Genomic DNA, 15,421 nt, shown 5'->3' on the forward strand with positions numbered 1-15,421 from the left:
CCGCCACCCTTCCTCGCAGGACGCATCTCTGCCCTACTGCTCGGGGCCTCGTGGGAAGTCAGGCAGCATCTGATGGGAGCTGGGGCCTAGGCATGGGGGCAGCAGGGGCTCCCCAGAACTGCTGGAAGTGGCTGGGAAGCCTGGCCTCAAAGGCTGCTGAAGGTGCAAGAGAGCCATCCAAGCTCCCCGCTCCCACCTTTCTACCCATCCTCCAGGCCCAGGTGGAAGGCCTCACCTGCAGCTATTGCCGGCCCCACCACTTTCACCTGAGTGCCAGCAACCCTGTTGGCTGCCTGCCCTGCTTCTGCATGGGCGTCACCCAGCAGTGCACCAGCTCTTCCTACACACGCCACCTGGTAAGAGCCCCTACACTGCCCCGGCACCAGGGCCTGCTGCCGGCCTCTCCTGGCTCATCACTAGGGCAGGGCAGGTGAGAAGCCTAGCCCAGTGGCATCCCCATGCCTCCGTCACTGCCCGTGTAAGCACAGATCCCAGCAACCCTCACCCCCGCCCCTAATGCCCTCCCCGTGACCCCATTACTGCTTATGTCATCACTGACCCCAACCCCCTCCTTCCCCCAAATGTCCTCTCCATTTCCCCATTATTTCTGTCCTAGCCCTGGTCTCACCAACCCCCCGTTCCCCACTCTAATGCCCATCCCCGCCCCTCCCCGACCAAGGTGCCTGCCCCAGTGCCCAGGCTGACCCTTGTCCTTCTGCTGCCAGATCTCCACCCACTTTGCCCCTGGGGACTTCCAAGGCTTCACCCTGGTGAACCCACAGCGGAACAGCCACCTGACAGGAGGCTTCACCGTGGAACCGGTGCCCGAGGGTGCCCAGCTTACTTTTGGCAACTTCGCTAACCTTGGCCACGAGTCCTTCTACTGGCAGCTGCCGGAGACATACCAGGGAGACAAGGTGTGACATGCAGCAGGGCCTGGCAGACCCTGCCTGATCGCCAGCTCTGAGCCAGGCCCCTGCCAAGCCCTGGGGCCAGCAGGGACTCAGACACGAGTTGACCTCAGAGCAGGTTGGGCTGGCAGGGAGGCATCAGCCATGTCATGGTTAAGCGTGCAGCCTTTGGGGTCATATAGGCCTCGGTCTAAACCCAGCCCTGCCGCTTCCCAGCTGGCTGCCTTTTGATAAACCTCAGCTCCAAAGCAGTTCGGAGGATTAGAGCTCATGCCTGGCGCATAATAAGTGCTCACCTGTTAATGATTATTAGCTTTCGCGCGGTTAGTCAACAAACAGGTCCTGAGCGAGGCCCTGGAAACACAAGGACAAGTGAGACACAGTTTCGGTTTCATTCATTTGCTCACACATGGAATTCCCTCTGTGCTGTCAACCCTGTGCTTGGTGTTGGGTAATTCTTATTAGAGGTCATATTTACTGATCTCTTACTCTGTGCTGGGCACTGTTGCAAGCACTTTTACATGTCATAAATCACAACTGTATGAGCTAAGTACAACTACTGCCCTGTTGCGTAAGTGAGAAGACTGAGGTGAGAGAGGTTAGGTGACTTGCCTGGGCTCCCACAGCCTGAAGGTGGCAATGCTGGGATTCCAACCAGGTCAGAGGCCGCCCTTAAATACTACACTAGTCAGAGTCTTTGCTCCTCCAGTGTCATGGTCTAGCACGGAGGTGATGGGGCGATGGTGTTAGTGGCACGGTGGGACGCAGGGTCTTGGGCTGGACTCCAGGACGGCCGCCCAGATGGGTTCTGTGAGTGGTCAGAGCCACCTGGGGGCACCCAGCGAAAGTGGGTCTTGGTACAGGCATCCCCTGCTGGCTGAGGCCGGCGTTCAAGCAGATGTGTCCCCACGCCCTGGGCCCCAGGAAGGTCAGGGACACTTAGGAGGGGGTGTTCAAGGCTGCCCTGTCCCTGTTCCTTGGACAGACCCACGTATCCCAGCCTCCTCCCAGGGCTGGCTGCCTTTTCTCCTCCTCTCCTGGCCTCCGTGTCTTCCTCCCTACTGCCCTGCAGCTCCAGACCTTTCTCTCTGTCTCTCTGACTCCCTCTCCTGGCATTTCCCTGTGCCCCACAGAGGGAGGCATATTTTGCGCGGACGCGACAGGCTCACCAGGTAGGCCCGCAATCTGAGTGGTGTGAAACTGATGTGACGTGGGCATGGTGTGTTCTTGGATGCCCTCAGCCCTGCGTGGGGAGATGCCCAGCGCCCCGGGCAATATGGGTCCACGTGGACCCAGGTCGTGACCGATGGCGCACGGTCAGGGCACTGCTGTGCCCAAGCCCTGTGATAGCAGGAGCTAGAACCAGGAGGGGTGTGTGCCTCATCTGCTGTGTGGTCTGGTCCTGGTGCCAACTGTCTGTGGCCAGAGTGGTGGCTGAGTTAGCCAGGAAGCTAACTTGATGCTAAACCATGTGACTATACCTGGCCCACCAGGTTACCCCTGCGCTGTCTCCCAAGCATCCTCCATTAACCATCTGTGTGTGTATGGCCCTCCACGGCCTGGAGTTAACCCTGTGTGCCAGCCTGGAGAGGGGAGCATGCGTCTTTCTCCCCAGTCCGCGTGGGCCTTTCTGGCCACCATATCCACGGGGAGAGGACACCCCCCAGGGCTCCAGCTCTGGGGCTCTGGGAGGGTCTGAGCTGGCCTGTGCCCTCTACCCATCAGAACTGCACGTCCCTCTCAGAGGAGCAGGTGCAGGCAGCTGTGGCTGCTGGGAGGATCCTGGGGCCCCCACAGGGCAAGGGCCGGACACAGTGGCTGTCACAGGGGACAGCCAAGGCCTGGCTGGGGACAGCCTGTGTCTAAGGGCCCCAGGGAAGCAACCAGAGAGCACAGTCCAAGTAGGAGCTTGGGGCTAAGGCCCTGGCCTTCCTGGGTTATTTTCCCCCAGGCCAGGCCAGGCCCCAACCTGATGCCTGGACCACTCCAGTGTTGCCCTTGGGAAGCATTACAGAGCTGTGAGTGGCTTGGGCTGGTACCATGGGCATGCACGGAACGTGAGGCCCAAGGAGCCGTCTCGGCACCATATATGCCCCTGGGGCTGCCTCCAGCCCCTCTAGCCTGAGCTTGGGCGGAACTGTCTGCTCCTCTCTTACCAGGGGCACCCACTCTATGAGCTTCTCCCTGTAGTCCGGGCCCATTCCAGGGAGCTCCACTAGTCTCACGGGGAGCAAAAGGGCAGCAGGTGCAAAGGCCAGAGCGTCAGGCATCGGCACTTGTGAACAGATAGCACAGGCGTGGGCGGCTGGTTGGGCCTGGCGCGACCTGGGGGCAGGCAGAGCCTCATGGTGTCCTTTCTGTCCTTCTGCTCCTTTCCTCTGTCCTCCCTCTCTCGGTCCCCCAGGTGGATGAGGCCCAGAGGCGGATGGATGCTGAGATCTGGCAGCTCCTTTCCAGCTTTGCTGCCCACCCCCAGGCCCCTCCCCAGGGGCTCTCGCCCCATCCCCAGCCGGCAGCTGCTCTGCAAGCAGCTCTGCTCTCCCCCTCCCACTCCCCCTCCCCCTCTGCTTCTCTGTCTTCCTCAGCAGGCTCTCAGGTATGTGCCAAAGCACCCACCAAGGGACACCCCCCCACACCCATCGTGTTTTCTAGACTTCAGTTTTTTCTGAACCAATTTCACAAATTCTGCCATTTCTGCACACCACTTGGACAGTTATTTACTCCAGTTTTTTCTTTCAGCCAATCATATACCAACTCAATTATGCTAGTTTTACATTTTTAAATACACATTAAAATAGCCACTAAATTTTATTTATTTATTTGTTAATTTATTTATGGCTGCGTTGGGTCTTTGTTGCTGCACGTGGGCTTTCTCTAGTTGCGGTGAGCGGGGGGTACTCTTCATTGCGGTGCGCAGGCTTCTCATGGCAGTGGCTTCTCTTGCAGAGCACGGGCTCTAGGCGCGTGGGCTTCAGTAGTTGTGGCACGCGGGCTCAGGAGTTGTGGCTCTTGGACCCTAGAGCACAGGCTCAGTAGTTGTGGCGCACGGCCTTAGTTGCTCCGCGGCATGTGGGATCTTCCCCGACCAGGGACTGAACCCGTGTCCCCTGCATTGACAGGTGGATTCTTAACCACTGTGCCACCAGGGTAGTCCCAAAATAGCCACTAAATTTTAAAATGTTCTCTGGTGTGCCCCGTAAATCATCGTGGGATCCACAAGGGGCATAGCACCAGATGTGAGGAGACACCGACCCAAACCACGGCCAGCGAGAGCAGTTGGGGTGTCTGGGTCTAGACAGGGGAGCAAGTTGTCCAAAGAGCTGGGCCAGGACCTGAGCTGTGGGGCTGGGGGTGGGGTTTCTATCCCTCTGCCCTCCTGGGTCTCCCTCTGGGGTCTGTTCTCACCTGCGTCGGGACCATCTCTGACCTTTTGGCCCCCGACCTGTTCGATCCACTCTCACCACCTGTCCTTCTGTCCTAGTTCTCTCTCTCCTACAAAGGCTTCTCTCTGCTTCCTGAAAGCCTTTATTATTGGCAGCTGCCCAAAGCCTTCCTGGGGAACAAGGTAACAAGGATTTGGGGGGGGTGGGGGAATAGGGGTGTCATCAAATCCTAAAATATCAGAGGGCCCTTTGTCAAAACCTTTTATGACACAAATGGGTAGACCAAGGCCCAGAGAGCGGTCCCACGTTCAGGTCAAAGTAGGGCTGAGATCAAACCCAGCTCAGCTCTTACCCTTCAGCGAGCCACAGCCCCCTGGCAGAAAGGCTGTCTTAACTGGGAGGTAAGGCACCTCTTCTTTGGTTTCCCTTTACCCTGTATCCAGATCACTGACCTAGCTCTTGGGACTGCATTCATTCATTCAAGAAGCATTAAGTACTTACTGTGTGCTGTACTGTATATGGGCAGAATAAGACCCTGGCCTCCCAGAGTTCAATGTTACTCTGATTATCATTCCTGTCATGTCGGAATCACCATCATCATCATCGTCATTATTAGTATTAGTATTGCATTTGTACTAGTATTGTTCCAGAAATGATGTAGAGTGCCTCTTAAGAATATACACAATATGCAATAAAATAACATTCAGAGAAGCAGACAAGACAGTCTTGTTCAGGGGGAAATGAAGGTAGGAAGCTTGCTGGAGCCAACGTGGAGCTGGGCGCATTGAGGGGAGTTAGCAAGCATTGAGGCTGTGTGCTCAGCAGGCCCTGTGCTGAGTGCAGGGTTTTACGTGGCCTGCATTACTTAATTCTCATACTACCTTTCAAGGTAGGTATTATTTTTATTCCCATTTCCATAGGAGGAAAGTTGGGCTCAGAGAAGTTAAGTGACTTGCTCAAGGCTGTCCAGCCAATAGAGCTGGACTTGAACCCCAGTCTTAGACTGCAGGGTCTGCTCCTGTAGCCACCCTGCTGTACACACCTGCAGCTTGGTCCTAGACATGGCGATGAACTTGCTGGCATCCAAAGAAAACGGGAAACCAGCTGTTTCATGGTTATCTGGTTATGCCCCTAAATTCCTTACCTCGCCCTGAGCTTGTGGAGAACATCCTCAGGGCCTGTGTAGCCCAGGGCCTGGCATGTCATCAGTAGGTGTTTAATAAATGCTCACCAACTGAATGATCACAAATGAGCAAATGGGCTAGGCCTGACACAGTGTGGTATTGACCTGAACAACTGCCCTAGCGGCAGAGGAGAGAAAGGAAAGTCCTGTGGGGCAGAGCTGGGGCCTTGGCTGCCCAGGTGGAAGCCCCCAGCAGCAAACATAAGGCTCTTCCAGTTGTGAGCAATAGGAAACCCGAGTCCAGCTGGCTTGCCCGCAACGAGTCCAGCTGGCTTGCCCGCAACGAAGAATCTATTGGCTCATGAAAGTACAAAGCCCAAAGATAGCTGGTATCAGGCATGGCTCGATCCAGGAGCTCATTAGGACTTTATCTCAGCTGGCATCATTCTCCAGCTTCCAATCTGACTAGTAAAGGGGGTTTTTCTGTTGCAGTAGAAAGGGCAGAAGTACCAGGTTCACATGTTCATCCCTGCTGGAGCAGAGACGGGGAGTGGTGGAATGTGCAGACTGGCCAGACCTGGCTCACGTCTCCACTTTAGAGGAGGAGGGGCCCCTCCAACCACACAGGCTGCCTGTAGAACATAGTTTCCTTTAAAGGAAACCAGGACTACAGTTTTCAAAACAACGGGGAAAATGGACTCTGAGCAAACAAACAAAAACCACCTCCCCAGGAGGCAAGAGTTCTGAGGGGCAACTTGCAGCATCCCCTTGCCCCCGCCGTGGCTGAGAACTTTTGAACCTTCTGCAACCTCCCTGTGGTGGTCACGGTCATTACCCCTGTCTGCTTTATGGGAAATTCCTTTAATGGAAGGGACTTGGAGCTTGTTTGCTGGGATTGTGAGACAATGGGGAACCCCATAAAACAGAATAGAGGCTTCTCAGGGTCATTGCCACCAGGTCTGAGACTGTGAAGGAACTGATAGATGTCCTGTCACTTAGGCAACCACCGGCCTCCGGTTGGGTGGGGAGGACAGCACGGGTGCAGAAAGGCCTCCAGAGACTCCGCCCCCTCACCTCTCTGGTCGCACACACCCCAGAGGAGGGCAGAGTCAGGTTGTGACTGCAGGGCTTGCCTCTTGCAGGTGGCAGCCTATGGCGGAAAGCTGCGGTACACCCTCTCCTACACAGCGGGGGCCCAGGGCAGCCCGCTGTCTGACCCTGATGTCCAGATCACGGTGAGCACGTGGATTCCACACCGAGTGGGCAAAAGGGGAAGGTGGAGGCTGGGGGTACCCTCAGTGTTTCTTTCCTTTCCGTCCAGCACTCAGCTGGCCTGGCACCCACCCACTAGTTAGGCCCATGCCCCCACCCCACCATCTGTTTAGACACTATGTAGGCAGAGGCCCAGCTGCTGGAAGATGGGGTAGTGGGCATGTACCTGACTCCTTTGGGTACGTGAGCTTGGGAGATTGGAGAGGTAGGAGACTGGGATTGGGAGAGGAGCCCACTATCCCCGAGAGCCCCTCAGTTCCCCTCCCAAGCCCACTCGTGTCTCCCCAGGGCAACAACATCATGCTGGTGGCCTCCCAGCCAGCACTGCAGGGCCCGGAGAGGAAGAGCTACGAGATCATTTTCCGAGAGGTGAGAGGCACTCGGCCACACCATGTCTGACCCTCTGCACCCTCCACCCTGCTTTGGAGCCTGGCTTTGATGCCAGCTACACTGCCTCTCACTCCCCCCATCCTCAGCTAACAGTCCTTGGCCAGTGCCTGGAAGGCAGGTGTTGGGGCTGGGGGCACTGCAGAAACAGCACAGAAAGCCCAACGCCCCTCACCCTCATCTGCTGTCTTCCCCCACCAACCCAGGAATTCTGGCGCCGGCCTGATGGGCAGCCAGCCACCAGGGAGCACCTCCTGATGGCACTGGCTGACCTGGACGAGCTCCTGGTCCGGGCCACGTTCTCCTCGATGCCGCTAGCAGCCAGCATCAGCGCGGTCAGCCTGGAGGTTGCCCAGCCCGGGCCCTCGGAGGGACCCCGGGCCCTTGAGGTGGAGGAATGCCGCTGCCCCCCGGGCTATGTCGGCTCGTCCTGCCAGGTGAGTGTGACCGGCCCAGATGCCTCTGCGCTAACACAGCTGGATCAGCAAGCGGTCAGCTGGGATTTCCATGGCCACCTGGGACTACTGTCATAACTTTAGTATACTCAGCAACATCTCATTTATTCTTCCCAACAGCACCCGGAGATGTGTAATTGTCCCCTTTTAACAGATTTTTTTTAAAACGAGGTGCTGAAGGGTGCACAACTTACCCAAGGGCACATAGCTACACTCTGCAGAGGTTAAGGCCCAGCTCATGTTCCTAGGATGCCCGCCGGAGACAGAGACACAGTTAGCCCAACGCAGAGCATGGAAATGCCTCAGCGTGGTGAACAGCGTGGACTGGAGTAGCGTTCTAGGCAGGGAGGGCGGAAGAAGCAGAAGCCCAGAAGGAGGAATGTGTGGGGACATAGCCTGCGATGCAGAAGGGTCACCCCTGGAAAGCTGAGTGGGGGGGTGCTTCCTCAGGCCTGGAGCAAGGCTCCCTCCAGCAGGGACTGCCAAGCTGCTGAGGGAGTGCTGGGGTCGGAACTGAACCCCAGGAAAATTCCTCTGCCCCCAGTGAATGAGATGGATGGGGCGGGGGAGAGACAGTGAGTCCTGTCGGGAGGGAAGGGCGGTAGGGGGTGGAAGAGAGGGCAGGCAGATGGAGGGACTCCAAGAACATTTGCAGTGTTCAGCTGGAGACTGAACACGAGGGCAGGGCCGGAGCTGACTGTTCACCGCTGAATCCCTAGGCACGGAGCAGGCAACCAGTGAACATTGGATGAATGAATGTGGAACTGGGGAAGGGGGATCGCAGGAGGGAAGGGGGCAGGGCTGCAGTGCCAAGTGGGTGGCAGGGAGGTCAAGTGTGGAAACAGCTAGCCCCCCACCCAACCGAGGAAGTCCCAGTGGGAAGTCCACATCTCTGCAGCTTTACATCTGCGCCCCTTTGCTGTGTCCACAAGAACTTTCAAATCCAAATAGATGAACTTCACATTCCTTGAGGTTATAAAATTTAACACATTTTGAAGGAGAACCCCTGGGGAAAGCAGAATCCTTGGTGCACGTTTTCCACAGTGAAGCAAAACAGATTTATAAACATCCCTTTGAAATGGTTGGGGAGCGAGGGCCTGGAGAGATTTCAAAGAAGGGGCAACAAATAGAAATTCATTATTGTCAGAACCCATGATTACTCACTTAGGATGTGTAAAAACGTCCTCGGTTATATGGGTGCCGCCTCTTTCACTTTACTGAGCAAATGTAAACATAGTCATAAAGGTCTTCGAGGACTCATTCCAAATCCAGGTCTCCTGAACTCCCTTTTTCCATCTCAGGGTTACGTGTTTCAATAAAGACCCTGCCAGAAGAATTTTCAGGGCTGAAGTCCTGGGGCTGGAGAAGGGTTCTCCATTAAGAATGAACTGTTATTTCAGTATATCCAGAGCGACTGGAGATGCCAGGCAGGATGGGGGCGACACTGTCCCAGCTCTGGAGTGTTGGAAAAGTGAAGATGGGGGAGGAGAGCTACCAAGAGGGGATGCTGGGGTGGAGAGCTGGGCCTGGAATTTCCCTGCCAAGAGCCAATGGGAGTCTAGATGGTGGAGGGGGGATGGAGGAGACGGGTTCTAGGTCTGCTGTCTCTGGGTGGGACCACAATGGAGACGGAGACCAACTCTCCCTTCTACCCCCAGGACTGTGCCCCGGGCTACACGCGCACTGGGAGTGGACTCTACCTTGGCCACTGTGAGCTCTGCGAATGCAATGGCCACTCAGAACTGTGCCACCCAGAGACCGGGGCCTGCTCGGTAAGATGCAAGAGGGGCCAGGGCAGGGGTCAGCTTGGCTGGGCCTGGGTGGGGTGTCAGGGCTGGCTGTGGGATAGGGAGGGGTTTGGTTTGGATAGACCCAGATCCAGGGGCAAGGTCGTGGGGCACATCCTATGGGGAAAAGCGCCTGACCCAGCAGGTCTGGGCATCGAGGGGTTGCAGGCATGGTGGGCTGGCCAGAACTATGGAGTAACATCCTTCCTTATAAAGAAAACTTTGGGGGAATTCCCTGGCGGTCCAGTGGTTAGGACTCCACGCTTCCACTGCAGCGGGCACAGGTTCAGTCCCCGGTCGGGGAACTAAGATCCCTCAAGCCGCATGGCATGGCCTAAAAGAAAAGAAACGAAAACTTTTGTTCCTGCTATTTCTTATCACAAAAGTGACACATGTTTTCTGTAGAAGAATCAGACTATAGAGGTAACTTAAAAAGAAAGTAAAAATTCCCTGAAATCCTACCATCTGGAGGTAATTACTGTCAATGTTAGGCTGTGGAGCTCTTTTGCTCTTTTTCTAGGCAAATATTTATGCAGATTAGTATACCTTTTGTTTTACAAATAATCATAGGATCACTGTGTTTTATGATCAACTATTTTCACTTACAAGTTCATGACGTCTTTGAATATTTCAGTAGTATTTTTTTGGGTTTTTTTTTGTTTTTTTGCGGTACGTGGGCCTCTCACTGTTGTGGCCTCTCCCGTTGCGGACGGAGCACAGGCTCCGGACGCGCAGGCTCAGTGGCCATGGCTCACGGGCCCAGCCGCTCCATGGCATGTGGGATCCTCCCAGACTGGGGCACGAACCCGTGTCCCCTGCATCGGCAGGTGGACTCTCAACCACTGCGCCACCAGGGAAGCCCTTTCAGTAGTTTTTTATACCTGAACTTTTCGGAGTGGTGTATGTATAGCTGTCCAGGGTATGTGGTCAAGGACCAGGGGTTGACAGAGCCACAAGCTAAATATGGAATGAGGAATATGCTACGTTAATAAAAGAAACATGGATCTCTTTGGAGGAAAACAGAAAACCCACACACGTTTTTACGATGAAGCACTTATTCCCAAAACTCTGCCCCCACATACTCACGTGGGGACTTTCCTCTGATATTACAGGTATTTAGGTAGAAAAATGTAAGAAATGGAATCAGTATCATCCTTTTTGATAGCTATTTGGATGGGTGCTCTTTTTAATTTTCTCAGTTCTTTTTTCATGGTTTGTTTCCAGCATTTTGCTTTTATAAACACCACTGAGATGAACATCCTGTAGTGAAATCATTGTGCCCCTCTATGACTATCTCTTTAAGATAAGCTCACAAACATGGAATTTCGAGGTCAAGAGATTACAAAACTGTACAGTTTTTGGTAAATTTTGCCAAATAGCAAGTAGCTGACATCCTTGTGCCTCGCAGCAATGCCAGCACAACGCCGCCGGGGAGTTCTGCGAGCTGTGTGCACCTGGCTACTATGGGGACCCCACAGCTGGAACACCTGAGGACTGCCAGCCCTGTGCCTGCCCACTGACCAACCCAGAGAACATGTGGGTGCCCTTGCTCAAGGCTCAAGGAAGAACTCCCACTGGGGAGTGGAGGGCATTGAACTGACTTTTGAGGGAGAAGTGGAGGGAACAGGGTGGGGAGTGAGCGTCCCATGGCCTGACCTTTGCCTCTTATCCCAGGTTCTCCCGCACCTGTGAAAGCCTGGGAGCTGGTGGATACCGCTGCACAGCCTGCGAACCTGGCTACACTGGCCAGTACTGTGAGCAGTAAGTTTGCAAATAGGAGGGATGAAGGGAGGGGGCATATGGTAGACTCCTAGGTGAGAGTCCTGGATGATGTTGCTCAGAAAGGTCCCTACCAGGATCATGTGCCTCCCCTGCTCAAAACCCTTCCAAGATTCCCCATTGCCCTTGGGACCAGCCCAAGCTCCTTAGGTAGCTTTATCACTCTTCAGTCTCATCCCACTTCTGACACCCAACTCTATACTCTAGCTGGGCTTCATTTCTTGACTTCTTCATGTTCATTTCTTTGCATGTGCTATTTCCTCTTCATGGAACATTCTTCACCCTCAAACCGCCTGTTCCTGGCTAACTCCTGTTTAGCCTTCAAGGCTCAGCTTTATTCCCTCATTCAGCACATTTTTATTGAGCATCTACTGTGTGCCATGCAGTGTGCCAAGGTGTTGGAAATAAAGTAATGAGCAAAACAGATTCAGTCCCAGCCCTTACAGAGTTTCCCAACTATAATGGGAGACAAGATGGTGAGTAATCATACAAATACATAGTTAAAACAGTGATAAGTTTGCTGCAGAGTAGTCTGTTCCAAGGGAATGTAGCAGCTCAGCAGTCCCATCCTCTGGGAAGCCTCCTGATTTTCAGGGCTAGATTAGTGCCTCCCCACCATGCCCTCTCAACCCCCATAGATGTCCATCACTCTCATTTACATAGTTTCCATGTTAGTTTCCCAACAAGTCAGTTCCATAAGAGCAAGGACTTTATCCTGTTTACTGTTATGTTTCAATAACCTTTCATCGTAGTCGCTTAATAAACATTTGTTGAATGAATGTTTCCCTGAATCCAGCCTACTGACATTTCCACACACTCCCCTTTCTCAGCTCCCAGAGGCCCTGTGGTGGGGCTTTTTTGGTCTCTGAAGTCCTTCCAGAGCTCAGAGCTTCTTCACCCCATATGGGCAGAGAGCTGAGCTTCTGGCTCCCCAAGTCCACTATGAGGCACTGGGTCCCCTGGGGTCTGACACAGCTGGTCCTTGTTCCACCTTACAGGTGTGCCACAGGATACGTGGGTAACCCCAATGTGCGAGGGGGTCGGTGCCTGCCACAGGGTAAGTGGGACCATGGTCTTGGGTCGAGGTGATGGGCAAGGCAGGGGATCCAGGGAATTTTAGAGATACTAGGTCTGGGGAACAGGGTGAAGGGTTGGGCACGCGAGTCTTTGGGAGGGCAGAGTTATCTGAGACAATGGTACATGCTGGGGGCCTCCTGCCTGAATGGCCTCTCCTTTCCCTCCCCCAGCAGACCAAGCCCCGCTGGTGGTCCAGGTCCAGCCAACTCGGAGCATAGTACCCCAAGGTGGTCCCCACTCCCTGCGGTGCCAGGTCAGTGGGAGCCCACCCCACTACTTTTACTGGTCTCGTGAAGATGGGCGGCCCTTGCCCAGCAGCACCCAGCAGCGACATCAAGGTACACATGGCCCCAGGCCCTTCGGCCATTCCAATGGAAAGGGAGGCACAGGTCTGTCCCTGCCCTGCTGAGATCCTGTAGGGACCCACATGCAGGACTAGGTGGGAAAAGGGGTGCATCTGTACTGATGAGCTCCCATCTCCTTGCCACCAGGCTCCGAGCTCCACTTCCCCAGCGTCCAGCCTTCAGATGCTGGAGTCTACATTTGTACCTGTCGTAATCTCCATCATGCCAACACCAGCCGGGCAGAGCTGCTGGTCACTGGTGAGTTTCCAGTCCTCTGTCCACAAGACTGCCTGTCTTGGGATGGGCTGCACACTGCAGACCATCTACCAGAGGGGATGGTGGACGAGGACACTGGCCAGGAAGATGGAAAGAGGTGATGGGTCAAGGCTGATGTTAGAGGCAGAACTGGCAGGACTTGAGTCTGGTCGTTGAGGGAGAGAGAAAAGCCTAGGGGTCTGGATTCCAGCAGCTGGGCAGAGTGCCATTTACTGAGATGAGAGAGGATCCCACAGGAGGGCACCTTCATTTGGGCTCCGCCAAAAGCAGAGGCTGAGGCAAGGATTTGTGTGTACGTAGTTTATTTGGAAAATGAAATGAAACAGGGAAGAGAAGGCATCCAATTAACGGTGTGTCATTGAGCACATTACCACCTAGAGCAGTTGTTACTGAACGCAGCCAAGGCAGCCCCGGGAAACTCCAGAGTAAAACATGCTCCTTGGAGTCCCCCTGCCCTCCACCCTAGGGTCCAGGGAGCTGGGGTATGTGCACACCAGCTCGTATCAGTCACTGACTGGGGCCTGTTCCAGTAGCATCGATTCCCCTGCATTCTGTCCCACCTCATGGGCACACACAATGGTCACCAGTGGCCTGAGAAAACCCTCACGCAAAGAAATGCAGCGGCTGCAGAAGCCAGGCAGGTTGGTTCTGAAGTGACGAGGGGACATGGGTGGGGCCCCAGCAACACCTGCCACCAACAGGTCCGAGGGAACCACAAGTTTGGTTTTGGACTTGTCAACGTTTGAGAAGCTTGGGGAAACGTTGAAGTAGGTACATCAGGTGGGCATTTGCATATGTGAATCTGGAACTCAGGAAAGAGGCCCTGGCCAGAGAAGTGAATTTGGGAGCTGTTGGCATAGGGATGGGGCAGGATGAAATTACCCAGGAGAGTGTAGCTCGAGGACAGGGCCCAGAACAGAGCCCCAAGGAGCTCCAACTGGAACAAATGGAGGAGGGAGGACAGCAAGAGAGTGAGCAGGGGCAGCCAGTAGACAGGAGAAGGCCGGGGGACGTGGTGAGTTGGAAGTCAAGAGGGGAAACGACTTCCCGGAGAGGGTGGCCGGCCTCACCGGATGCCCCGGGAAGGTCAGCTACAGACAGAGAAATAACCCTTGGAGGTCATGCCTTGACAAGAGCGGTTTGCAGTGGAGAGATGGGGTAGAGACTGGATGGGAGGGAGGCAAAGAAGGGATGGGAAGGCAGCCAGTGTAGACAACTCTTTCAAGACTCCTGGCTCTGAAGGGAGGCCAAGAAATGGGGCAGTAGCTGAGGGGTGTATAGGGTCAGGGGGGCATTTTCAGAGATGGGAAACTCTAGAACACATTTGTCTGTGGAGCAGAATGATCCCATGGGGAAGGAAAGGAGAGGGCACAGCAGGGGGAGGGGGTCCTTGGGAGGGGCTCCAGCACTCAGGAAGGGGAGTTGAGGTGGGGTGGGAGGTGGGGAAAGGTCTCATCCTTCAGGGACCAGGAAGGAGGGAGGTGGGTAGATTTGGGAACGTGGAAAATTCCTGACTAATTGTTTCAATTCTCTCAAGAAGCGTGAGTTGAAGCCATGGAAGCGGAAGGGGGTTTCAGGAGGGTGGAGAAGTTGGGAGCAGGTGTGAAATGGTTGTTCGGGAGGATAGAAACTCAAACCAGACAGAGAAGCCCAGTTGGAGTGAAGTGCGAAGTGTTAAGAGCTCATTTGCGGTCTGTGATCCTGAATTGGAGCCAAGGGGGTCATGGTGTGATGTTCTCTGGTCACAGCCTGCTGGGTGCTCAGTGCCAGCAGGAAGAAAGTAGATGATGGGTTTCGGCCAGGATGAGGGAGGGCGGTGCCAGGGAGTGGAATGGAATCTAAGCCAGACTGGGAAGGAAGTGACATCCGGATGGGGTGATGAAGAGGGAGAGAAAGTGGCCACAGGACAGCGGCCTAGCCAGCACCCGGCTCACTGGGGGACCTCCTGTCCCGGCAGAGGCTCCCAGCAAGCCCATCACAGTGACAGTGGAAGAGCAGCGGAGCCAGAGCGTGCGTCCCGGAACCGACGTCACCTTCATCTGCACAGCCAAGAGCAAGGTGGGCGGGGCAGGGAGTGGGCATCAGTGAGGATCTGTCTTCTGGGGTCTCCAAGCCCCACCCGGACCCCCACCCCATCTCCCTTGTCCTGCCTGCAGTCTCCGGCTTACACCCTGGTGTGGACTCGCCTGCATAATGGGAAACTGCCAGCCCGAGCCATGGATTTCAACGGTATCCTGACCATTCGCAGCGTACAGCCGAGTGACGCGGGCACCTACGTGTGCACCGGCTCCAACATGTTCGCCATGGACCAGGGCACAGCCACGCTGCACGTGCAAGGTACACTGTTCATGCCCATGCCTGACCCACCCAGTCCTGACCTTCCTCCGCACCCACCAAGACCAGTGACCATTTCTTCCTTCAGCTGACAGTTTCTGAACCACAGTATGGCAGGTCCTGGCCTAGACTCTGAAGAAACAGGGGTGGGAGGGGACAAACAGGGGCTCTGCCCTCCTGCCCTCCATGTTCTGTAGGGAACAAGTGGACAAACAACATAATTACACGGGTGACCAGTGCTGGGACAGGAGTAAACAGAGTGATTGGAAAGTGAGAAATGAGGTGGGAGAAGG

At 55.0% G+C, this 15,421-nt stretch overlaps 1 protein-coding gene across 17 annotated transcripts in view; it reads left to right on the forward strand.

The window, feature by feature from the left end:
* The window catches only part of HSPG2 (heparan sulfate proteoglycan 2), a 102,554-nt gene that overhangs the window by 57,892 nt on the left and 29,241 nt on the right, over positions 1-15,421 (forward strand). For 15 of the 17 annotated variants that reach the window (XM_033433206.2, XM_033433213.2, XM_033433216.2 and 12 more), the window contains 13 exons: positions 216-356; positions 726-917; positions 6,560-6,652; positions 6,978-7,058; positions 7,283-7,513; positions 9,190-9,303; positions 10,727-10,854; positions 10,993-11,079; positions 12,096-12,154; positions 12,345-12,512; positions 12,666-12,776; positions 14,752-14,852; positions 14,951-15,131. In XM_033433206.2, the coding sequence (XP_033289097.2) occupies positions 216-356; positions 726-917; positions 6,560-6,652; positions 6,978-7,058; positions 7,283-7,513; positions 9,190-9,303; positions 10,727-10,854; positions 10,993-11,079; positions 12,096-12,154; positions 12,345-12,512; positions 12,666-12,776; positions 14,752-14,852; positions 14,951-15,131 (1,687 nt within the window). The remainder of the gene's footprint in view (positions 1-215; positions 357-725; positions 918-6,559; positions 6,653-6,977; positions 7,059-7,282; positions 7,514-9,189; positions 9,304-10,726; positions 10,855-10,992; positions 11,080-12,095; positions 12,155-12,344; positions 12,513-12,665; positions 12,777-14,751; positions 14,853-14,950; positions 15,132-15,421) is intronic. The other 2 variants (XM_033433207.2, XM_033433212.2) reach the window with 1 other exon arrangement.

This window comes from Orcinus orca, chromosome 1 (genome assembly GCF_937001465.1).
Source record: "Orcinus orca chromosome 1, mOrcOrc1.1, whole genome shotgun sequence".
Lineage (NCBI taxonomy): Eukaryota > Metazoa > Chordata > Mammalia > Artiodactyla > Delphinidae > Orcinus > Orcinus orca.